The sequence below is a fragment of the Bolinopsis microptera genome, chromosome 5, assembly GCF_026151205.1.
Source record: "Bolinopsis microptera isolate Bmic1 chromosome 5, MBARI_Bmic_1.0, whole genome shotgun sequence".
In the NCBI taxonomy this organism is placed as follows: domain Eukaryota; kingdom Metazoa; phylum Ctenophora; class Tentaculata; order Lobata; family Bolinopsidae; genus Bolinopsis; species Bolinopsis microptera.
The window spans coordinates 21438819-21465686 of record NC_087076.1 but is presented as its reverse complement, the minus strand read 5'-3'; the positions used below and the strand labels follow the sequence as shown (position 1 = coordinate 21465686).

Sequence of the window (26868 nt, the reverse complement as noted above, 5' to 3'; positions counted from 1 at the left end):
TTTTCAAAGTTTTAAATAGGAGTACAATATTTAGAGGTTAATAAAAAATGTGTACTTATTCGCACTGTATAGTGTATATTATAATTTTTTAAATTCTACATTTAAAAAATACTTTTGTTTAACACTTTTAAATAGAGTAATAGTCTCATAAGCTTGCGTACATGTCATTATGTATGCAAAATATTTATCCGATATGTCGGAACACGTTTGGAGTTAATGTAAATTTGTGGTTAAACTGAGGAACTGTTTTTAGGTCACGCTTCTGCGACCATCACGGACGTTGAAGTTTCCTCAACCGCCCGCGATGTGACAATCAAGTTAGCCGATACCAGTCCAGGAGGCAACACCAAAGTCAAGGTAAGTCTTGATTCGTATTTATTATGAAGACCCCCCTGCCCCCTTTACCAACTTTGTTGAACTTTCACCACAGTCTTCTCTGCATCAAACTCAAGCCTGGCTATTCACGTATAAAAAGATCAGGACAATCATAACAATTTCAGTATACTCTGAGTAGCAAGGCCGAAGTTATTGAAGAGAAAGATTTTGGTGCTGCTAAGGAAGTTACCATATCGTACGATGATCTTACTCCACTCACAGAGTACACTTTCACTGTCACGGTCCTGACTGATGATGATACACCCTCCGAGACAGCCACACACTCTTTCACTCAAGGTGAGGATAAATGGTGTTACGTAGCACAATTCTTGTTGTATCTTGTATTATGCCACTACTAGGAATAAAGTTTTGTCATTGGCACCAAAATCACCATAAAATAAGTCTTTTGATACGAAATTAAACGAACAATTTCTCTCAGGACCAACACTCCCAACACCAATAGATTCCTCAAAAATAGTGTTGACTGACAATACTGCTACAGTGGAATTCATGCCAGAAGAAGGTTTCACTTACCGCTTAAAGGTATCCAAAAAGGTTGCCGAAGTATGGACAGTTGTGATGGAGTATGTTTACCCTGAGCCGGTTGTACCAGATGATACCAGCAGCGAAAGTGAGGATGATACCAGCAGCGAAAGTGAGGATGATACCAGCAGCGAAAGTGAGGATGATACCAGCAGCGAAAGTGAGGATGATACCAGCAGCGAAAGTGAGGATGATACCAGCAGCGAAAGTGAGGATGATACCAGCAGCGAAAGTGAGGATGATACCAGCGGCGAAGGTGGGGCTGATAACCTACCTTCACGAAGAAAGCGTGATGTTACACCAGTTATTCATGAATTTACAGGTCTAGAATCAAATGTTGTCTACAAAATTTCAATGACCTCCGAGGGAAATGTTGGCGAAACGGAGACAGTACTGACAAGTGATCCTGTTGAAGTTGAATTTACAACTTGTAAGTTTTTTTGATTGTTGATCATCACTTTAATATTTCCATATTATAGAGATTTTACTCACACTACAGTACTTAGCCACCTTCTCTGCCAACGCATAACTTTTTGATTTTTAGTTCTCCTTGGCAACGTTTTAATTCTTCCCTACCTTGTTAAATAACTGCTTACACCCTTCTGTTTGAAACCGAAACTCCAACTCATTATGTCCATTTTATTATTATTTCCTTCCATTTTATTATTTTGTAACCTTAAAACCTCCCTCTCCAGATGCCTGTAGTAAATCTACTTTGACGGACGCGGGAGTAACCGTGAGTTTGGAAGGTAGCGAACAAGTCGTCTCAGACTTTTTGTCTCCAGATAGTAACGTGCCTTTCACGCTCACCTGTCCGGTAAGACTTGATTCACCTCTCCAGAATACTTGATATCCCGAAATTTATATTAAATTTTATCCTTCCACAGCCTTTCTCTTCAATACTTCAGTACAGACAATTTGATAGACAATATATCACAAACTCCGGTGTTCGTGTACATATTTAGTCTTAGGTTGTTTGACAATAAAAAGCTCCCACGCTCCAGGGTGACCTTGTTGTTAACATAGTTGACAGTGTAACTGAACTGCTAGGAAACGCTACCACTACCTCTGTCTTTTGCCTTGCCGCAGGATGGGGCGATTACATTGAATGTGTGGAGGTTCCAGGTATGTTTCATCCCTAATCTCATACCTTCAACACATTTCTTTCAACTTCAACCACCATCATTGGGCTTGATTCATTTTTGGCCTTAGTGGGTCTCTTAATTTTCCGATATGGACCGGTGTTTATAGGGTCTGCAACCTTCATCCATTGGATGTTGGTGTTTAACAGTGAGTGACAACCACGTCTTACAAATTTCCTCTGATAGTTTTTCGTCAACCACTAGAAAGAGCTTTTGAATCTATTCGAATAACCATTTTTATTGATATGCGCGAATTGTTATTGGAGGCCCGGCCCGTTTAATATCCTGCCAGTCTTCTTTAATGTTCAAATTAAAAACTACTTCAAAACTAACCTTAGACACCAATAGTAATACCACAAAAAGGCTGAATTTTTCCCTCTTCTGTTGAAATTGTCTTTTTTTTGTTGAAATTGCCATTTTTGAGCACCCCTTCAGTGGAATTTTACTGATTCAAACCGTACATAGAGCCTGAAAGATTAAAGTTTTTCGCGTTTTGATTTTTAGAGCATGCATGCACAGGCAGGGCAATTTTCCTGTTTGACTTTTCATAATGTAGCGACGGCAGCACTAACAAAATACAGAAAGGAGGACCGGAACTAACACCCACCACTAAAACCCACCACTAACACTCACCACCGGAACTTACACCCACCACCGGAACTAAAACCCACCACCGGAACTAACACCCACCACCGGAACTAACACCCACCACCGTAGAGATAGAAGCGGCGACCAACACACAGGAATCAGACGTAGTAGTCGGGATCGTGCTGGGAATACTAGCAGTGCTAATTATAGTGGGCATCATTCTCATATTGATATATAAGAGGAATAAGGAGTGAGTAGTGCACAGAGTTAACAGAATCTTGCTTCAAGAGTACCCCTACTGGCTTTAATACAATGCTCTACGACATGGCGAAATTAATTGGCGGGAATTAAATGTAAATTGGCGGGAATCAAATGTAAATCAACGGGAAACGTATGAAATTATTAAAACGATACAGTCAAAAATTTAAAAACGTTGACTATCTGTCAGCTCAACCGATTCAGTAGTACTACGCCTTTGGTAAAGCGCCTTTAGTCGAATGTAGAATATCAAATCTAAGCATCTGCTACAATAACAGAAATACGTTAACACTTAACAGTGAGCTGGTGCTACCCACTCTTACATTTAAACACTTAATAACTAGGTAACAATATTAATACACTAGTAGCATTCTTTAACTTCAGAATTGGCTACTCGCTAGCTGCATAGTGCATATCTCTATATCTCACCGCCATGACATATTCAACCACATCCTCATACCTTATCTCACGTGACACATTTTGATATAATTTTCTTGATTTAGAATAACATAAACATGGCTACTACGATTTTATTTCAGCTATTTGGCCATTATGCGCTGCTTCTGTTTCAAATCCTGCATGTCCAAGAATAACATGATAATATAAATTAGAATAACTCCTGGATAATTGCATAGCAGTAATAATTACTGGTTAAACGCTCTTACAAATATTTATTGATGTCTGATTATCTTTCAATCTTTGGTAATTAGTTTTGATTAGTAATTGGTGAACTCAATGAATCTACAATCAGAACCTGTACCTGAACCTGAACCCTCTACCGGTCTGAGTGGAGGTGCTATCGCAGGAATCGTTATCGCAGTGATAATTTTACTTCTCCTAATCATAATCATTATCGTCTGCTGCGTCAGGTTTGGTTGCCGCTCAGATAGCTTATATTGAATGGATGGTCTTGAATTACTTCTTGGTCATGGTGCATCGAGATGATAATTCTATTTTCAAGTTTTCTCTAGCATGAATAAGTTATGATAATTCAATAGAAATTTGGTTCTTCTTTTGCAAGCAACAGTTGAATGTAATGGATATATGAATGGTTTGAGTAGTGGAGGAACCATCAGTACTCCCTCCGGAAACTTGCATGACTAAATTATTAACGCTTTTCAAATTTAATTGCTTCTGTTTGAGTCAATTATTTAGATAAGATTCACGGAAACAGAGTCATGGAAACAAGACAGTATCCCCGGGCTCAATTAGAAACATCTTGTATTGCGGAGCACTTCTCACTTCATAAGTAATTTCACACTTCATAATATCTTACTCCGCAAATAGTTTAATACTATATAGTATTAATAGTTTCGTTCTGTTCCATTGAATTTATTATTATATTTAATTATTCTCTTTTTATAATTATTTGTTGGCAAAATAAAGAAAATATACAGCCGTGCACTGCACTATGGTCTCAGCTCCATCATCTTCATTATCTCTTAGACTAGCAAGCTAGGTAACTAATGTTGCTAGGTAACAAACTAGGTAACTAGTGTTGCTAGGTAACAAACTAGGTAACTAGTGTTGCTAGGTAACAAGCTAGGTAACACTATCTCTTGTCTGTGTCAAGTGGGCATCATCTTTGAAACAAGGCTTTTTTTGGCTCCTACTTTTCTAAGAAAAAGCAAGCGGCAGAAGAACGTCTAACAATATTTTCAGAATCTAAATACCTTATCTGATCATTAAAAAACATCAAATAAAATTGAACTGATCCTATCTGTGGTTCAGAGCAGGTTAAACTGACCATGTAACTGACATGGTAACTATGTAACTGAATGGTAACCATGGTAACCATGGTAACCCACAGATCCAGATGTAGAGGCCGTGACTGATGGATCTAGGACGGGACTGGTTGCCGGAATAATCGTAGCTGTCATCCTCATTCTCCTTATAATCGTCATCATCATACTCCTGGTCGTAAAACGGAGAAGGTTGGCGGATGTTCGGTGTAACTAGGTGTAACTAGGTGTAAAAGTGATGTAGTTAACCAAGCACTTCTCACGGCTATGATACTGGCTGTTACTTTATGTTTACCGCTAATATATTATTCTTTGTGGTATGATTTATGGGTTTAGATGAAAGGCTCAGCCTAGTATCTGCCCAGTGTTGCTAGGTAACTAGTGTTGCTAGGTAACTAGTGTTGCTAGGTAACTAGTGTTGCTAGGTAACTAGTGTTGCTAGGTAACTAGTGTTGCTAGGTAACTAGTGTTGCTAGGTAACTAGTGTTGCTAGGTAACTAGTGTTGCTAGGTAACTAGTGTTGCTAGGTAACTAGTGTTGCTAGGTAACTAGTGTTGCTAGGTAACTAGTGTTGCTAGGTAACTAGTGTTGCTAGGTAACTAGTGTTGCTAGGTAACTAGTGTTGCTAGGTAACTAGTGTTGCTAGGTAACTAGTGTTGCTAGGTAACTAGTGTTGCTAGGTAACTAGTGTTGCTAGGTAACTAGTGTTGCTAGGTAACTAGTGTTGCTAGGTAACAGCCTAGTATCTGCCCAGTAATTCATCAGCCCGTGAAGACGCAATATACTTTTTATAAATGGGATTTCTGTCTACATCGTCCGTGTTGAGCATGTTTGTCACGTCCAGCTTGTTTATTTGTTCATGTTGAGGAGTTTTACCTATTAAAAATTTACCTCTTCTGTTTTCTCTGCTTCTAGTGATCAGTCGTTTGTTTCATCTTGAGAGTCTATCCCAACGAATGTTGTAGATGATGGAATCTATATGAAATGTACTTATGTTGGTAACCGTCGCCCACTGTAGCTGTGGTAACTGTCGCCCACTATGGTAACTGTGGTAACCGTCGCCCACTGTACCATGCTATTGAGGCTCTACTGCCATCAGTATAACATACCCTCCAAGTATAACTACTAAGCTGTAATAAAACATGGTAACCGTGGTAACTGTGGTAACCGTGGTAACCGTGGTAACTGTGGTAACCGTGGTAACTGTGGTAACCGTGGTAACTGTGGTAACCGTGGTAACATGTCCTAAAATATCCAGGTGACGGTCTCCAGGATATCATAATCGGTGTGGTAGTTGCTATTGTAGTTGTTCTACTTCTCATCATGTGCATCGTGGTTATCATTAAGAAGTAGGTCGCTGGTACTTTCTCTCTTCTCTTTCACCAACCATGTGAAGATCTAAAGCACCTCTGACACAAGGAATTGTTCTCATACTGCTCGTGGAACTCTCTTTATCATATCTCAAACTTGTGGTTCTCGGAACTACCCTTTTTTTCGATGCTCTTACGAAGATAGTTATTATGATTATCACTATATAAACTCAGTTTTCTTCACATTGTCTTTCCATCTTAAAAATCATCTTAATGTTAGAGGCATTGTGTACTGAAACATCTTGATAAACCGTTTATAGACCTCTCACTAGTGGAAATATCGCATATAATATTTGAAGTCAACAGCATTTCTCAATTAAAGCACCTGTTTGCAGCAGTGGGGGTGGGGGGCAGGTACTAAGTTTTGGACGTCACGTCCAGTACTAAGTGCATGATCTCCCCGCTTGGTTTGTGAGACATGATCTTGTTTCTCTACTGCATGCTAATTGCTGCACACTATGTTTGATCTGTTAAGATCTTTTGTTGGTTATTTTTAAAAGCACCCCTCTTGTTTTACTGATATTATCTTCTTTTTGTTTGGTATCACAATTTTCACCAATTCAAAGTGATGCAGTGCGGAACAAGTATTCTTTAGTGATAAAGCACAATCAGCACCTAAATTTCAGTAGTTTTTAAAATTCCTCCACTATTAGATAATGTATCAATATGCCTAATTGAATGATTACTCTGGAGGCAAGATTCTGAAAACTTTCTCTTTGAATGTTTAATGTTTGAATGTTCTATCGTATTTAAATCCTATGTTTGCATGACAATTGTAAAAATACTATTCTTCATTATGAAACTGAAATCAGAATATTGCTAATTTCATGATTTTCAACATTTTGAAACCTGATGAGTGATGAATATTGATTAACCGCGTGAAAACTGCAGTGATGCTCTTTTGACCATATTTAATAGGCTGTTTACCACAATTTGGTTTACCACTACACTTTTGTGGTTTAACCATGGTTGCTACGGTTTTATAACACACATTCCCTTTAGACGAGGTGGCGGTGGAACTGAAAACGGCACTTCACAAAAATATTCTCCTCGTGACAACGAGTAAGTTAAATTCTTCACTATTGTGGAATATATACATTTTATATATATTATACATTATGCATTGTATAATGTATATATACATTATATACATTATACCGCATGAAGTCCACGTTTATTCTATGATATGAGGTAGTATTCTGAAAATTGTAAAAACATATCCTACTGATCTAAAGAATCGTTGTAGTCAATTTAAGGACAAACCCCATGTTGTGATAACATTACTGTCGCCTTGTCAGTTGTACAGTTTTCCAGTCTGGTAATGTCAGACAGCATGATCTAAGTTTGATCTCTTAACCAACAAATTCTGAAATATCTCCGATTGTAATGAATGATATGCGAATTATTATCCCAGTTTTTCAATATTGGTACCCAATGCTATTGTGCTCTGGCCTCATTGCTCATGACTATTCATGATGGTCCTTAAACTACTGTGCTAGCTACTAGAACTATGCATGAAAATCTCTGCTATGTCAGATCGGCTATTTTACTTGAAAACACACTTGAACTCGTTATATCTTGATTTAAATTAAGATAAATAATAATAACTAATTGAGAAATAAAGGTGTTAAAGTAAAATAGTAGATCAGGGTTAATGCTTCTTTTCCCACAAAATGCATGTGTCTTGTGTCTGCAGGATAGCTGCTGATGGAGGGGAAGCTTGGAGGAATCCGTACTATCGTGATACTGACGAAACTGAGAAGTAAGTATCTCTCTCTCTCTCTACCTATCAGTCATAAAAACTTGCATAACATTCATATTTGATAAAATTAATTTAGCCAATCCTTGATACTTTGATATATTTTGTTCGTCTTCGCTGAATCTTTATCTTGTTTTTTTTCTTTCTGGGTGACACGTTAAATAGAGGTGCCACTGATCAGCTGTTCTTATCTTTATCCACGTGTTATCCCGTTTGTTAGTGTGTTTGAGCCCATTTGATTACAAATCACACACACCCACCCTACCTATCAATCTCTCACAGACCAAACCAAGAAAACGAGGTCATCCTCGTACCTCTCCATCAAACTACAGAGGATCCCAACTATTACCCGCCCCGGTCAATAGATGACGGGGTGGAGCCGTCCCACCAATCCGAGGAGTAAGGCGCCGCTAATTAAGTAGCTAATTAAGCAGCTAAATTGCTTATGATTTAGCTAATTTAAATTAATCGGCTACTGCGTTTTGACGCTTCGAATAATTTGCTTGCCTAATTAGCTGGCGACACTTTCATTTTGACCGCTGAGTAGTCTACCAAAACAAGAACGTTTATGCAAATCAGTTTCAGTTTGCAATTACACTGATCATGAGCTCCAAAGTGAGGGCTAGGCCGATTGGGCGGCTTAGCTGAACTTTATTCTGTGACTCATTCAAATGTAAAAAGAGATTTTTAATACACCCTTATTACACATAAGATTTGTCATTAGAATCATAGGAAATAGGTTGTACACAAAACGACTAAAAAAAGCTTCCCTACAGAGACTTATATAAGCAGTCTGTATTCATAGCATACAATAAAGCATATTGGTAGCATTACATATACATTAAATCTGGGTTTTATTGTACTAGGCTTGGTGCACAGCCTAGTTTGTTTTGTATCTAGGAAACAAGATAAAAAGATACCAGCCGATGAAGCTCCTGTAGATGAGGCTGAACTGACGGACATAGTCACTGAGAATCCATACGCAAATGCCGATGAGTAAGTTGCAGATCCTGCTGAAAAAGTAGCTAAAATTACGGTCCTTCTCTGGCATGGCGCCCTCAAATTTGTTCACAGAAAAACGCATGAAAAAAGTCTTTATGATCATATTTTTCGATCATAATTTTAATCGCCTTCAATTTCTCCTTGACAACACTGCATGGAAAAATTGCTAATTTACGCACTTTTTACCTTCAATCTGTGACTAGTGGAGCTTTTCATTGTCAGTAGTGATAATCAGCACTATGCCCGACATACCAGTTTGGAGTGAATTGAACAAAAGTTTTGAAAACTTTTATGATTTTCCATTTATACTCTCTCGAGCTATTACTGATGACACTGAGTTTAATGATCATATTTTCTCCTCTCCTTGCTCCTGTTACTCACTACTCTCATACACGCTACACACACTAAGATGAGAAGTACATACCGTAACCGGCTTAAAGTTTACGAGGTTTTTTATTAGTACGTACCGCACGAACTTCTCATCATAGTACACACATGGACCATATAATAGAGAGAGTCTGCTTTTCAAATTTGATGTTATGTACAATCGCAATCGCCATTGACACGAGCTGTGCCGCCAATTTGCTGTGTTTATAGAAAACCATATAAAACACTGTGTTTGCTTAATCTAACGAGCTGTGTTTTTTACGTTTTATTTAAAGTATAGAAACTGACACCACCAGGCAAGATGCGATCTATATAAACTTGGCGAAGGACGGTGAGGATACAGAAACTGATAGCGACAAACTTGAGTCACCTCAATCGGAAACTGATAGCAACAAACTTGAGTCACCTCAATCGGAAACTGATAGCAACAAACTTGATTCACCTCAATCGGAAACTGATAGCAACAAACTTGAGTCACCTCTATCGGAAACCGAGGGCGACAAAATTGATGCGCCTCAATCGGGAACCGATAGCAACAAAGCTGGTTCAATTGAATCAGATCTGGAGGCCAACTCGTAAGAAAAACAGCACAAGAACAACGACACACTTGTAGTCTAAATTTATTTTTAAAACCTGTAGAATATACCTGAAGCATTTTTGCTGAAATTGGTTGGGGTAGGAAAATTCAAAATATTAGGAACAAGCCCGCATGATAATTGCACTGACTTAAACAGGTTCTGCTGATAATTTCTACCTGACACATTTTTCGTACAACGGGACAAAATGAGAAACGAAATAGAAGCTCCTTCTGATTTCTGTGTAGCAAAACAGTTAGCATCTAGTAGTTGTACAATGCTACCGGCTTTGTTTAAATGCGGACTAAACAGATACATCTGATATCTTTCTCCTACAGTTTGTGCAGTTGAAAACGCCTCCAGGAATAAAACCCGGTTATAAATCTTCAAACAATGTGGTAGAAATAAGAAAACTATTTGTATCACAGTTTACGACCGCATTTTGACAAACCTCACTTCGACTGACCCGGTAGCATTCGCTGTAACAATGTTAAACTCTTGTCTTATCAATTCACCTTCCGTATCTAGTTTTATTTATTACATTTGCTGTATAACTATAACTATAAACATTGTTGTATTAGTTTAATTGAAGCCGTTAAAAGAATCTCATATTTTAATGCCATATTATGGACGCTGAAAGCACCCTTTGAAGCAAAAGCACTGTTTTTCCTCTCTGAGTTATTATTGATAAATAAAATAGATATTATCATAATGTATATTGTGTTTGTATTTGTTAGTTTTGGTACCAAATTCAATTCTTAAGTTTATTTGACAGTTTTGTAGTCGTTTCCGCATGTGCACGAACACCTGGTAACCACGCAATAATGTCGCATGATGTTGCAAAACCCGGATTTTAGTATCATTATCATTATCAAGTATTAACGCCCTGTCTTTGCAGGCAACCCGACATTCCAGCTAAGGAAGCTAATGGAGATAACGTATCAATGGTAAGTGCAGTGTATCTGCAAATTTGTTATACCTTCAAAACCGTTCAATTAGTTAAGCCCAGCTCTGCTAAAGTGAGCAATGCATAATAGTGCACACATTATGCAGTAGCTTTCTTTGTCGGACCATAACTACAATATTTCTCTGTCAGGGCTCCCAAGAAGCGAAAGTGGAACTCGGTGATGAGGAAGAAGCCGTGGAAGTAGCTGCTGGTGGTGAAACTGCAGAAGAGAAGGTTTAACAAGACACAACTAGAGTAGAGACTTAGTCAGCCTTCGAGGAGAGCGAACCTCTCATCGAAATAAGTTATCGATTGCCGTCAGACATCTGCACTGCGCTACAATCCTTGGTGATCTGATTTCACATGGGCGTCTATTGACAAACTGTCAACTAGACAGTATCTGCATAAAATACTGGATACAGTACATTCGTTGGTAAAACTCTGGATCTTTGTTATGTTCCCTAGGTGGAATCCGTAGATCTGATTGTCTTGATTTATTTGGACGATTTACTGTCGAGTGTTTTATCCGCTCAGACTGCATTTTCAGTGACAAAACTTGGTTTATTTTTAGAATTTTTAGATCCTTTATGGCCTTGAAGTTTGAATTGTGTGATGGGTTTTTTGACTACTGTGTATTAAATTATAAGATTTGTGAGATGTTATTGGAATCAGATATGTTTATATTAAAAGTTCAGTAAAGCAGTCTTTCCAAGTTATTTTTTAATGTATATAGTAGAGCTAATCGAGGGTCTGCTTACGGTTACAATTTTTGATTAAATTATAGGTGATATTAAGGTTCGAATTTTGGAAGAATTTTTCTCCTGTTCTACCTAAATTTTGCAGCAGTGTTGGTAAAATGACTACAGATATGATATATCGAGTTCAATCTTGCGGATAATTGGTTTACAGATTGCGTTTCTAATTAAAATTTTATTTTTATTTTTTTCTAACCGGCATGACGAATAACTCAACTAAAATATCTACCTCTGAAGTGTTGAATCTTGTTTTAATGCTGTACTTTCTCACAATGGTCAGAAATTCAGAGTTTTAATTTTACTTTCAGTCCAAATCTGATATGTAGTATTTTATGATTTTAGGAATAAGAAAAGTATACGAATTTATTATTATTTATGTTCTGCAGAGTTTTCTGTGGGCACGAATCTGATCTGTTTACTGAAAAATGTATCAATTAACGGAATTTATGTCCACTTGTTATTAAATTCTGGAAAAATTATGTAGTTTTACCTATATTATGAAATATATTATCAACGTTCAGGTTCTTGGGTTAATTATCCTTTATTTTGAACATATTCACTGCTAAAGAGCTTTGTAATGGAATAACTGTAAGTAGCATGATGGATATGCCGGTGGAAGATTTAATTGTTGTACGTTTTCAGATTGGTTAGACATTGTTGATATTCAGCAATATGTTTAAAGTTGGATATGTACTCTGCTTAATTGATTAAGAGCTTGATACATTATATGATAACCACATGGATCGCTTATATCCCCTTTCTCTTATTCTAAATACTTGTTTAGTACTTGTTAATGTTAAAGTGCGGTTTAACTTGTAGGTTTACAACCTACCAGGACGCGCGCCGAGTTTGACTCGTCGACAGTCCTAATAATTGGAAGAAATATTTTACGAGTATCACCCGTTAAGGTTTAACGTGAAGTTTGTCTTCGGGCCACGTTTTGGAAATCTGTCAGTCATTCCATCTTCATGCAGACACAGCCCAGCAGCAAACCTGCCACTGTATGATAATTCTTTTCTGCAATCAAAGGCCCAATTCCTAAAACTGTGGAATGCAATGCCTTACTAATACCATCTGATTTACATCGACGATCAGGAGTATCACAAATAGGTAGAGCGCCATCAACAGAGAGCCGACTTGCGACTGTAGGATGGTTTTTAGCGCTTATCTCGGCAGTCGGCCAGCACAATTTTTTGAAACAAATGCATATTCAATATTGGGTAACCTTCCCTCAACCCAATCAACCCAAATTACTTTACAGTCGATCTTCAAAAATTTTTCCAGATCCACGAATTACTTACTTCGTTGAGTTCATCCGTGGAGTCGGAAGGGTCATTAGGGGGGTACCAATGGCATAAATGGCATAATGGAGAATTTAATTTGCCAACAAAAATTTCCATTTATGCCATGAAATTCTATGCCATTTGATGAATTTTATGCCATTTTTCTCCATTCTATGCCATTGGTACCCCCCGTCATTAGATATCTGACCGCCTGGATGGCGAGTAGTCAACCAGTGAGTTTGACCAACTGCAGCTGTAGCCGGCGACCGGAGTGCGGAGGGTTGTCCGGTATCAAAGCAAGAAAGTTCGACAAACTACACTTAAACTTGTCTAAGGATGAATTAAAGTTAAAAGTGCCGAAGGCACAAAAGAGTCTAAAACAAATTAAGAGTTAGCGAATAGCGAACGAGTTTTTGGTATATGATAGCTTATAGTTATATTATATAATATGTCGCCCACGTTCCTGACTAGCCTGCGCAAAGTTATGCCCAAGTAAATTGTTTACTTCACCATCAACCATGCACGCGTGGTACGTATATAGCCCTAGTAGTAGTATAGGCACTAAATCTACGAGCGTGTTCTAAAACTAAAAGGGCCCCCGGCAGTTGAAACCAACTTCAATGTATTTTCGGACGCTGATCCCGAATCACACCCCCCCCCCCCCCCCAATGATTTAGGTTAAAATGCTCCCCTGACGAGATATTGGCGAAAAACTGTTTCGATCACATGATATGACCGTATAAGGAAGTAAGTCTAATTTCTCGTTAGGATTTCAGAATATGCTTTTGTTAAGGATTGGGTTAGCTTTAGGGTTAGGGTTGGTATCAGATTATCATTAATGGGTTAGTGGTTAGGGTTTCGAAATCGAATATTCGTTCAGGACCAGCTCTAGAGAACGGATTGAAAAAATCACGTGACAGTCGAGTGTAAAGTGATTAATCATCATTCGCACGAGTGCGCGGGCCCCCCCCCCTGTATCGCAGAAACGACAATCGGGGTCACGATGTGATACAACTTTAAACTTTTTTTGGCGTTTTAAAAATTTTCGCAGATTATTTGTAAATCAATTTTTCATACGCAATACGGTAAGCAGTAAAAATGTCAAAATATCTGTTGTATATCATATATCAGTGTCTATGATTATGAAAGTTGTGTATAAAACAACATATACGAAATATGATCAGATTCTTTGAGCACATCAAAGGTCATTTTCATCAAACGGGTTATCGTTGTCATACGTTGTATGACCCGCCGCGCACAAAGTGCGCGGCTCCCCCTGTATCGTCACCGACGACCGTGGGGGTCACAACGTGATACAAGGTTATCGTCGCGTGTAATAAAAATTTTATGCCTAGTAATACCCGCTTTTTTGTTAAATCACCTCGGTCTTACTGGGCCGCGCTCAGCCTGTCATTCCGCCTAATCTCTATTCGTTGTTTACCAACATTAAAGCCTGGGGTCCTCAGGTAACCTCGGTCCTGCATTTCAATTGTCAATGTAAACTTAGTAACTCCGAAGAAGTTCACCTAACCATGTGCTTTCGCGCCACTGCGGGCGCGCGCTACTGCTTGCTGGGCCGCGCTCTGCGCTCAGCCTGTCATTCCGCCGAATCTCTATTCGGCTCTATGTTTATGAACATAATAGCCTGAGGTCCCCAGGTAAGCTACTGCATGGGCCAGGGCTCTGGATAGAGCAACCGAAGAAGTGAACGAGGAAGCCGACGATCAAGAAAGTTATCATGCCATAATAATAATACAATGATTAATGCGTTATGCGATACTAAGAGTTACTGGGCCGCGCTCAGCCTGTCATTCCGCCTAATCTCTATGTTTATGAACATGATAGCCTGAGGTCCCCAGGTAATACTAAGAGTATCTAAATTTGATAATAACTTGTTTTTCATTGATCCAATGATATAGTTTATTTTTTAGGTTTAACCTACCTGCTACCAGGACCCGCGCCGAGTTGAACTCGTCCGAGTCGACGGTTTCAAACAAATATTTTCAAAGTTTATTTTAATGATGACAGAAATTTAAAAGTTATCATATACTAGATAAAACATTTAAAGTTCAAACTTCACATAGCCATGAGTCTACGCGTACAGTGTGACACGCTTGTTTCACAAATCACAAGTAAAATAATGCCGCCGTTTGGCGGTCTCGCGCTGCTGTAAGCGAAAGGGCTCCACAGGAGGCCAGGGCCAAAGTACAAAGAAACTGCTGCTGTCGCGCCGTTTGCAGCAGTTTCTTTACACTTTGGCCTATTTGCTATTACGGTTACTGTCACCAAAATGTAATTAGGTCGAACGGAAAAATTAGGTCTCAAGCAGGCGCGGCTTTTATTTTTAAGTGTATTTTTGTAGCGCGATGCACTACTGGGCAGCGCCGCGCATATTCTCGCAACCGTTGCAGATCGGCGAGATACGAAAGATTGGCATCGTGAATCAAGTGTATTTATAATCATGTATATTTATATCAGTATCACGCGCCTGCGTGAGACCCAATTTCTCCGTTTGCCTTCTACCTAGATATATCTTGGTGACAGTTAGGGTTTCGAATAATCATTCAGAGCCACCTAGAGAACGTGTTAAAAAAAACTAAAAGTCACGTAATAGTCGAATGTAGAGTGATCGATCATATATTAAGATGAACGCTAGGACCTCCAGTCTTCAAATTCAATTAATGTCCGTTCAAATAAGGTTCGATAAGGTATACACTATTTCAACTCCAATATCCACAAAGTTTTTTGGACAGTTTTGAAAGTCTGATTGGAAGGTCTTTACAAATTTTCAGAATGATCTCATTCCATGAACCGAATAGAAGATATGACAGAATAATACGAGTACGACGTAAACCAATGAATTTCGTCAAATTACGCGACTTTCACAGTTCACACTTATAGAGTTAGTCTTACTGAAGCTCCAAAAGCCGCGCATCATTAAACGGAAACCATCACTGTCATACTTTTTTGGAATGATTAATGAGTTCCGCCTTGGAGATGACTCCTGGGTACTTTATAGTTTATATTCAAAATAGAGCGAAGACGTCTGCTGTGAACATCATTTAGTTTTTCAAGGAATATTTTAGAATTAGGGACTGCCCAGCAGGATGAGTTGTACAAAATAACTGATACGACTAAAGCATTGTACAGTATTAGACGTCGTGTTTGTTTACAAAGTTTAAGTCGATGTTTTTGGAGTTTTAGTACTGTATTATTCTGTATGGCCAAAAAAAGTTCAAAGAAATGATAAGCTGTCGACGACCCAGCTAAAGGCTGGCAATCGGAAGTTGTTGGACAGCAGGTGTTCGAACTATTAAAAATAACAAACGGGAGTGGTCCAGATAGAGGTTACTCGATCTGTGCTCTCTACCTTATACCTTTCCTCGATTAATTGTTAGGCTAGGTTATCTTCATTTTACAGCAATATAAGTAAGACTAGCCTCCAGCTCGCCATTTTTGAGATTCAAGCGAATCGAGGATGTTCAAAGGGTGCAGGATGTTCAGCTCGACAAAATAACAGTAAAATTATCACACACTAATTGACCCCCCCCCCGTCAGCATTTCTATACCCCTAGCTGGCTGACAGGATCCTGTCAGTATGTATTAAGTAAGGGGGTTAAGAAGGCAAAGCAAAATTTGTTTCCGATCGGTTCTTTGAGGTATTCCAAGTCTCAAACCCCGGGGCGAAAGTGTTTTAGAGTTAGCCGGGAATGTTACCAGATCCATGAGTATATAATAATTTGATAGCTATAAGTCATCAGCAGAGCAAAAGTTCAGAAGATTGGCTGTTGAGTCTGAAAAATCTGTTGCTTTTTGTCTAATTCTTAATCTAGGCAGTAGGCAGACTACAGTTTCAACTAAAACATGGACTGAAACTGGTTTGTGTAAACACAAACTGTTGACAACAATGAATATTTTGGGGACTTTATTATTTCCAAAATCCATTCAGGCATTCCCCATAATACCCCTTGGCTTGCCCCTTTATAACCACCCAACCCTTTTTAACTAGATAATATAACACACACACTATTTGCTGTTGGTGGTGTACATTTAAACGTTGTGTAACTGAATGTCCAAAAATTCGGCGTGTTTCTAAGCTAACTACGGCGTGTACAAGATCTACCACCACATGAAACGTTGAGACCATACATTTAAGATAATAAGGGAGGAGAGTTAACCTCACTTTGTTAAATTACTCAACTGTAGAACGTTTACTAGTTAGTCATGGGAAGAGTTTACTTGTTAGTTTTAGTAATCACAACCTTTTTGCTGTTTACCACAAGCAGCACAGATACCAGATGCAAGCTTCGGGGTAAAAAGGAGAGGAAAACTATTTCGAAGCATCAACAATGCCTCAAAAAAGGTCTGTACAACAAATGTTTGTTTTTCATAAACAAGTCAAAATCTGTAACTGTCACCAAGATGTAACTAGTTCGAACGGAGAAATTAGCCAATTAGGTCTCACGCAGGAATTAGGTCTCACGCAGGCGCGTGATATATATAATTATATATATAAATACACTTAAAAGAGACCTAACTCCTGCGCGTGAGACCTAATTGGCTAATTTATCCGTTCGACCTAGTTACATCTTGGGGACAGTTCTGTTAATAAATGTTGAATCAACTAATTGTGTTTATTCTAGGTTTTAAGTCGACTTTAACCGGATGCACACCGCAAAACGGGAGCCTATCCAAAAGAATAGATCGGAAGTGCCGAAAAGTAGAGACCCAGTTGAAAAGTTGTGAATATACATGTCCCAGCTCAGGTTTGTCTGCCTTGCCAGTTTTTAAATTCGCTTTGTTGAACTGCCTAACTATAACTAAGTCAGTCACAACTTGGTGGACTGGCCAAATCTCGCAGGGAGAACTGAAAGATAGCCAGTGTATAAAATTTGTAGGGTACTCGAACCAGGGCTGCCAAGCCAAAGTGGATACCACATGTTATTATTATAAAGTTAATTCATAACCGATTGAATTTCAGCCATCACACTGACGATGGAACCTCTTAATATAAAGAAAGAAGAATCCGAGATAGCCACATTTACATGTATCACGACAGTGCCAAAACCTACGAAAATCTACTGGCAAAGATTTGTCCTAAACTCAGATGGTTACAAAGATATCACCGAGCTAGCCACTCAGGATATTAATCCTTCTGAGAAAGGATGGAAAGTTAAAAGTGAGCTGAAGGTTGGTCCCCTGGGTTTCTATGACGGGGGTAACTACAGATGCTCACTGCAAGAGTTTCCTGCTACTGCTGAGACTTTTCTTGCAGTTAAAAGCAATGCAGGTTAAGATTTGAGAAATAATACATTTTTTGGAGCCAATCTCGGCCCGAAGTATTCCATTTTCATGAATTTTGCAGAAACGATATCTCTCTAACTCGTGACAGTCACAAAATATTGGACGATTAATGATCGAAAATTTTCCGGGCTCTTGAGAAGATAAAACGGAATGAACTCTTCTTCTAATCAGATTTATTTGAGCTCTTTTACCAGTTTTCCAATTATAAAACTATTTCAGCTCTGACAATCAACCCGCTAGAGTTAAAGAAGGAAGAATCCGAGACAGCCACATTTACCTGTATCACGACAGTACCAAAACCTACCAATATCTACTGGCAAAGATTTGTCCTGAACTCAGATGGTTACAAAGATATCACCGAGCTAGCCACTCAGGATACGACTCCTTCTGATAAAGGATGGAAAGTTAAAAGTGAGCTTAAGGTTGGTCCCCTGGGTTTCTACGACGGGGGTAACTACAGATGCTCACTGCTAGAGTTTCCTGCTACTGCTGAGGCTTTTCTTGGAGTTCAGACAAAGCCCAAAGGAAATAATATCTCGTATATGTAGAGGAGTGGATTATCAAAGAGAGAGCTGGAATACGAATATTCTGAAGATGATAATAGCGTTAAGTAGCAAAATGTATTTTTGACATGCCGACAATTATACTAGTCTTATTTTCAGATCTCACGTTACAAGCCATGTAACATAACAATACTACTACTACTACTACTATTAAAGCATTATATAATATAATACTCGTTAACCATCCCTGTTATAAGAATGTTATAAGACCCTAGTGTTTCTACTACTACTATGTCGGAACTAAGTCCTATCTACGCCAGATAACCCCCTCCATATATCCCTGTTCCTCATCAGGGCTCGCAGTTCCTCTTTAGAGTTTGTCCCAACTTCCTTCAGTAACATAGACAAGTAACATAACAATACTAATAGTTCAATCGAATCATATCAGTGCAATGGCCAGCGTCATGCAATAGCATTGATACGAAGCCAGTGGAACAAATAAAACACACTTATCATAGATTAAGACGATAAAATAAAATTTGAATTGTTATGACATAATAATGTGTCTTCGTCATAAGAACCGTTCAAATTAAAGCAGTGACAATAACACCAGTTTTCACTAATGAAACAAAATAACTTTTAAAGTCTCCTTTTTTTAATTGGCAGATCACTTTAAATATTTAACCAACAATATTTTACAACACAGATCGAAATATACAGAATAATTATCAAGCATCAAACATTTGTAAAGTTAAACACTTTGTCATACCAAATTTATGATATGTATCATACAATCAAATTGAGGATACTATCATAAGACATTAAAATGGGTACCTAAAAATACAGGGATACACAAAATCGTCCACATAAAATCTAATTGCTATAAATTTAGTTTTATTTGTAGTTAGAGAGGGCTTGATCAAAGTATCTAATCTAATTGCTATACATTTAGTTTTATTTGTAGTTACATAGGGCTTGATCAAAGTATCTAACCTAATTGCTATACATTTAGTTTTATTTGTAGTTACATAGGGCTTGATGAAAGTTTCTAGTACGGGAATAAAGCATGTTCTCAGGTTTTAATTTTATGGTACATGGGTTTACAAGTTTTGTTTTAGATTTAAGCCTTGTTTCATAAATATAACCGCACAACGTTCCCATAAATTATTCATTCATAAAATATACTTTGAACGCTGAAAAGAGAATTATGTTAAATTTTATCGGACCAAAGATGCGGTGATACTGGCTCAACACATTAGCAGAGATAACGTTTGAGGAAAGTCTCGCTTATTCTTTAACAAGAGTAACAGGTTTTGGAAAGAATAGCTTCTGCATTTAACGCAAGAAATGAGACTGAAAAAGAAGAAAAAAACTGTAATCAGATTAGAAATGAAAGAAATTGTTATAATTGATAACAAATTCAAATGATAATAATTCTGATCGCGTCATGTCAAGTAATATAATGTGTAAACTCAAAAGATTGTTTTATTGAGACTCACGACAGCCTTCCTGTACGGCTCCAGGTTTCATTAAGTTCGGCTGAAACCGCTAGGCGCTAAGATGAGAAATACGTACGTACTTATAAAACCGCCTGTACGATACGTACTTTTCATTTTTTATGTTTTCTACAAGTACTCCATAATTTCCAACGTTTCTATCGTTTTCAATTTTCGAGGACAATCAGAAAATAGTAGAAATAATAGATGATTTCAAAACACTGGCAAAATTATTGAACAATCCTATCGCAGAGGTAGAGCTAGTGAGAGTTATAAGAGTACGTTTGATGTAGACGGTGTTAAACCATATGATGGACAAATAGTCAACATGAAACTAATTAACCCGATGATTTATTGGAGGTATTTTGGCTAACAAATGGATATTTGTTTATGCAAATAATAAGCTGAAGCGATCGAAGGTTGGGGTGGTAGGGAATCTACGTTAAACGTTTATTGTAGATATACTTTGTAATTCAAATTTGATGTAATTTATTACTTTTTAATAAAATTGTATTTTAATCGTGTTTTGAGCGTAAATAGTAAAGTATCTGAGCGTTAATTTAATCACTCATTTACGTTTACCGAAAAATAAATATATCGGGGGAGAATGACATCCTGAAAATTTGGTATTTTTTAAGGAATAAAGTACGGCTTGTATCGTACGTACTTATCCGACTGCTTGTATCGTACATATTTAACCCCCGGTGCGATACGTATTTCTCCACTTGGCTATGTAGTTATACTTGATGGGCAACAACTAGCATCAGAGCATCGGTATTATTCTTAATTTGTTTGGCTGCAAAATTTAATTAAGACTAAAATACTTAACATTTGCACTACAGCGAAGATTGCTATGACCAGGAATAAGACACAGCAGAATGAAATACCTGAGGAATGGAAATGAACTTACATCAAACGGTCATAAACAGAAGCATGAGTAAGTTTGATGTTGCGACTGGAATTATTACTAACTGGAGGAATCTCGATTGTAGAGAAAGAGGATGTAAACATTCTTTAAGGAATATCCTCGGAACTCGAAGATGCTTTAAGTATATCAGAATCCGACGCAAAGGGATATATTAAAGAATTTTGGTACCGTCTTGTTTATGGACAGCACACACAAGTCACCAGACGAACACTACAACATGCCACTATTCTTGCTGGCCTGTAGAACACCCCAGGGATACCAGGCCAGGTTATAATTGTAAATTGTAACTTTGTTTGTTGTTTTTTATAAGCAAGAGTCACCGATTCACAGTACATCATGTATTTTATGTTTCGGTTAGAATGATCAATGATACAAGTTAAATTATCAATTTAAACGTAATATTTGGAAAGTTTAATTAGTTTTGCCCAAAATAATTACTAGATAAAGCTGTGAACCTTCTATCTGACAAGCTCTTTCAGACAATTAATGTGAAGTGAAGCACTACAAAGGATCATCAATCACTGACAAAAACTGAAAAGCTGTAAAGAAAGGTACCGAAAGAGTGTATCAGTGACTGTATGACTGAGAAGGAAGGTACCGTTAACGACATTGACCAACATTTTACTACGTAACTATGCTAAACATTGATGACAGTTTGTATTGCATGACTACAATAACGTTATAGTTTGAAACCTGAAATACTATTGAACATAATCTAATATTATTGGGATTATTAATTACTAGGACAAGATTGTCCAACACCGGGAGTTATTTGATAGAGTTGGAGACCACTTACAATACAAAGGCTAATGAAGCAACCTTCAGGGAATAAAAAGGTGACCACATGTAGTGCGAGGTTCCATCACCTGTTGAGATAAAACATTTTACTTACACAGGAATATGGGAGCTCTTGAGCGTGGAAGCCGACTGCCGCCCAAGGTTAGGAAAGACTGGCTGAAAATAGCCTAAGAGTTGGAAACCACAGGCGGACGTCTTGGACACTTCTGAGGATAAATAACTTCTTCTCGGTACTTCAGGGTTAGTATTAAATTGGCACTTTTTGTTCTTTATTTTTTCTCATGGCAAGTACTTCATCGTATCTTACCTGATTACACAGCTTAACCCAGGAAAGCGCATAACGGCCAAAAGAAGACTTTCGTCTCCGTATGAGTGCGATTCCGGAGAGATGCAATCCGTTTGGTTCCCACCCCTTTCTGGTCTGCCTTAACAATCGGCAACAGATGCCGTCAAGCAAAATGGTCTCTCTTTTCATGAAGAACCTTGTTGGTGACGGTACGAAGAGGTACGAGGAGTTTGTTTGGGAAAGGGCTTGATAGCGATCCAATGTTAGAAACAATACGCATTACAGCAATGGCTTTCTGTTCATTTAGAGGATCTGAAAAATTGAAAAAAGCTCAAATTTCTCACCCTGACATCTACGTAGAATTTTCTGAGCACGGCAATTTTACTGTATCGAGGACTGGGCGGCCTTTTTCCGCTGTGGATTTTGACCAGGCTTATAAACAACTAAACAAGGACATAAAAATCCTGCATGGAGCTTTGGGTACAGATATCGGAGACCGGTGGAACATGGCTTGCCCTGAGGTACTCCGTCTTTTATCGGAGTATGAAAACTACTATCCGGAAATTTTTGGTGAAAAGATTGGTAGCGATCCTACGATGTTAAATCACCATAGTGATCACATAGGTCACCCAAAGGCTTTTTCTGAAGATTTCTAAGTCAGACTTGTGTTAGACAATGTTCAGATAATGTTTATACGTTCCTGAAAAGCACGTATGGTGCCCTGGAGTCTCATGTTGTAAATAGGTTTATCACAGGAGTGGGTAACAGGATGCTAATATCATAAGACATTACAGGAGCTCCTACCTCAGAATTAAACAGGATTTATCAGAAATCGAACTTTTCAGACAAGTCCTCCAGTCAGACGCAGTGCGCAACTTTTCTAGTTTATTATCATTAATTATTGTAATTTATTATAAAGATATATGTAAGCTCTTGAGCGTGGAAGCCGACTGCCGCCCAAGACTCGGGAAGACTGGCTCAAATAGCCGAAGAGTTTGATAGAGAGAAATATAACCATATTTAAAGCAAGTACGATAAATTCATTTAATCGCAACATAGATTCGTCTCATTATAATTATCGCATAGTAATATCACCAACGTCTAAAATATATTGGATACGTTGCGTTGCTTAATAATAATAACATGAAGTAAAAATTATGCCTGAGACAAGACCAGCGGTTGATGTACAGTATGTTCATCTTAATATTCCAGACAACGGGCGGTGATGCTTCTCACTCATCAAAGTCACCAGAAAGCTTTCAAGTCAGACTTTCGTCTCCTTAAAACTCTAGTTCTAGACCAGTTACATTCCAGTCAGCACGGAATTGTGCAGTACCGCGTTATCACGGTTTAATGTTGGGCCCACTATCTCGCACCAGCAAATGTATCATTCCAATAGCTGCTCCAGGAAAAGAAAATCAGGCTTCTTTGATTTTGAGCTATTGAGCCATTATTATATTATTTTTTCTCACATTACATTGGGACGTTTTGTAAATACTTCTTTATTTTTGTATTGTTGAATGTAATTTGTATATTGTGACCATTGAAGTTAGGAAAAGAAAATAAAAATAAAGACAACCATACAACTACCTGCTACCACTTATTTACCAAAAAACTTATTTAGCAAAATAACAACTGCGTTTCAGTGTGGCATGCTCTGAGCCATATGTGAGACCTACGGGTCAATGATGGAGGATTATCATACCGAAAGGTTTTTAAATCCTGGCCAAACCAATGATGATGTCCGGCTGCATTATTCATTATTTTTTCTCGCGTTGAGACGTTTTGTAATGGTTTATTATTGTATTGTTATTTGTATATTGTTATCACTGTTCATGTTTTGATTTAACATGAAGGAAGGTAAAGAAAATAAGAAAGAAAGACTCGCACACAACTACCACCTATCTATTCGCCTTAATGGTCGCCCATTAGGCAATTGCACGGAATTGTGCAGTACCTTAACTAAAGAACGTATTAAATGGAAATATTTGCCTTCCGATTCAATACGAAACGTTTTTATCATACTATAAAAACTATGCAGGATAGTTTTCAGTATGCACCAGAAAAAAGCTAAAATTAGACAATGAAAATGCTCAAAAAAAGCATTTCAAGACAAGGAGCTTCAGACGAAGAAGTGAATGAAAAACTGGCAGCATTATCAGCAAAGGGTGATTATTTTATCAAAAGGGTGGCCCTCGGATCTTTAAAACATAATTTGTGGGTTTACGTGGTACCGACATGCTTCAAAGGACAGATAGAGACTCAGAATTGTAACCACAATTTTCAACTTTTGAAGCCCATTTTGGGCATCATCATGTTTGGCCATATGTTCAGTTTTATTGTAAGGCAGAGTAACATCTTTCAGGAAAATATCCAGAGTGCCAGTCAAGACCTTCAGAAACTGGATAAAACAACAGGCTAAAAGATTCTTCGTTTGCACTGGGAATTGTGATGCGTATTATGAGGACAAAAAAGACGGTATTCCAGAACATTGCAGGAAATGCAATTCAAAACTGAATCATGACAATCTCTTAAGACAGGGAATTTTTTCCTGTACACATCCGTTGCCCAACAACTGCTCAATATACAAATTAAATAAGTGATACAATCAACTCGAAACGGTATAAAGAGTTAATCATGGCTAATCCAACAAGTTCAGAATGGGATTCAAGCATCAAAGTCTTCTCAGAACTCCTTATATCCGTAAATGCTTGTGCTGAACGAACTTCCCCCGAATCTGAGACAAAGAAACATCATCATACCGTTTATTTTAAGAACCAAAACTTCGAAATCAGTGACTTGTTATCTGCAACTCAAGTCGACTCTCCAAGAACAACCAGATCTGTATCTGCACACGATCAATTGTGTCTAATTGTGTACCAAGCACTTAGTGTACTTTTTGTACTAGTGTAAAAGATATGATACGTCTAAAGATGTCTATACATTTATAATGTTTATAGTTTAAAAAGTGGACTCACTAAACAGGATCTGAGTAGCCGAAATAAAAATAAATAAGAGGGAAACAAAAATTTCTTCCGAGGAGCTCCTTGCCATATTGGTTCAAGAAGACGAACTAAAAATATAATCCTTTGTGACCTACAGGCACACGTCTATAGCTGAGATGCACACGGCTATGATGTGGGATTGGCAAAGAGAAAGACGATGCAAGATGTTTGGGACTATTCATCACGGGCGATTATATTTAATAAATGTATTTATTATTTATAAAATTTCAGACCGTGCCTGACCCTCTATAGAGATTTTGGGGCCAGTTTGTGTCCCTTGAGTCAATAACAGAACATCAACAACATTGATCATACTATATACAGGTCAGTTTAAAAGGTAAAATATGACTGTATCAAAATAATCTACAAGCATATACTTGAAAAGAGTAGCGTGGCCGACAATGGCCAACTGCAGGAACGTTTTACCAGGATAAGATGGTACGAAGAAATTTATTGCAGTACGAACGTGCAAAAGAACTTGTCCTCAGGGAATAAGGAAGAGTCGGGTAAAAGAGAAGAACATGCCCGCCCAGTTCCAATACTCAATATTCAATTACCTTTAAATATATTTATTAAGTTAAAGTATTTATTATTAAATAAACATTATTACTATTTATAAACTCATAGTGAGTAAAAAAGACAGTGCCAGAACCCTGGAAGAAGTGGAATTAACCCCTCAATAAATGTAACAAATATTTGCTACCAGCGTCCAGGACTTATGGGTGGAAGCAGTCCATCTTTCACCCTAACCATGGAACAAGATGGTGTTCCTTATGAGGACACATCTTAATGATGCACGGGTGAAGCAGTTTCAAACAGAGGAAACAGATCGTGGTAAAACTATCATTAAAACCGGATTTAGGAAATCAGCTATAACTGAGGCAATTGAAATGTAAGAATTTTCGGAGCAGGATCCATTTGTTTAACAACAATGTTTAGCTGTGCAAGTTATTCCATAAGGGTGAAAATTGCATGTCTTCCTTATTCTATTTTGTACTTAATGTTTTTCTAGTGTGAAACTAGTGGTTGTTATAGAAGTCTATATAAAATTATATGTGAGATAATTTTGAATCTGACGCACGTTTTTCACGTAACACTGAAAAACCAGTATTTTCTATTCAGTAATTTTTCAATTTACCTGAGAAATGTGTATCCTTGTCTCACAAAACACGTAAAAGAACTTATTTGACAAATTCACCTCAAATTAGCCCTATTTAAGCCAATTACATAAAAATTAATGTGTGGGATTTTGAAATGGCGGCCACAATATTGGTAGTACGAAAATATGGGGGTTTTTTCCAAATATAAATATGTCTCGTAAGGTATACTGTATAAATTACCTTTAATACTTGTCTGATTCAAGCTGTTATAGTAAAATAAAGGGAAAAACCGGTCCTTTTCATTCACTGCTCGTAAGAGCAGTCATGTTCAGTTACTTTAAGCTTTAAAAAAGCAACCAACTGTTTTTAACACCAGTCACCACTATTGGTGACTGGCAGAGTGGTACGTGTGTATTCGGTGTGTATCAACTAGCGAACTTTTGAAGTAGAGATCTCCTTGGGGATCTTATAAAGCTCTTTTGGGTAACTTAAGTTCTTTCGAATACTTTACTCTCTCAGCTTCTTCTGCAAGACTTTCTGGGGAAGAAAGAAGGATCTTACAAAAGGGAGAACCTCTCCAACGACGAGACAATGAAAGAAGCAATGAGTGATATACCCTCATTCCCATAAAAATTTTCTGTGAATGAGTTTCGTGGAAGAAGGAGAGTAAATTGCGTTTTAAATTTAAACAAATCGATTTAATATTTGCTAAATTTTAAATAT

The 26868-nt window shown here is 37.8% G+C and overlaps 2 protein-coding genes across 20 annotated transcripts in view; both read left to right on the top strand.

The window, feature by feature from the left end:
- Positions 1-12215, top strand: part of LOC134814785 (uncharacterized) — a 64452-nt gene extending 52237 nt beyond the window's left edge. For 2 of the 19 annotated variants that reach the window (XM_063823018.1, XM_063823019.1), the window contains exons 21-30: positions 254-357; positions 501-672; positions 815-1348; positions 1614-1735; positions 1923-2043; positions 4717-4840; positions 7021-7080; positions 7715-7780; positions 10640-10688; positions 10838-12215. In XM_063823018.1, coding sequence (XP_063679088.1) covers positions 254-357; positions 501-672; positions 815-1348; positions 1614-1735; positions 1923-2043; positions 4717-4840; positions 7021-7080; positions 7715-7780; positions 10640-10688; positions 10838-10927 — 1442 coding nt within the window. In that variant the 3' untranslated portion in view covers positions 10928-12215. Of the gene's footprint in view, positions 1-253; positions 358-500; positions 673-814; positions 1349-1613; positions 1736-1922; positions 2044-2777; positions 2899-3657; positions 3776-4716; positions 4841-5906; positions 5998-7020; positions 7081-7714; positions 7781-8059; positions 8608-8677; positions 8774-10639; positions 10689-10837 lie in introns of those variants that run through there. The other 17 variants (XM_063823021.1, XM_063823022.1, XM_063823030.1 and 14 more) reach the window with 15 other exon arrangements.
- A 4711-nt stretch (positions 12216-16926) lies between these two features.
- Positions 16927-19132, top strand: LOC134815162 (uncharacterized). Its single transcript, XM_063823666.1, has 4 exons — positions 16927-17088; positions 17369-17491; positions 17707-18015; positions 18249-19132. The coding sequence occupies exons 1-4, from the start codon at positions 16950-16952 to the stop codon at positions 18575-18577; spliced, it is 900 nt and encodes a 299-aa protein (XP_063679736.1). The 5' UTR covers positions 16927-16949; the 3' UTR covers positions 18578-19132.
- Positions 19133-26868: the final 7736 nt, after the last annotated feature.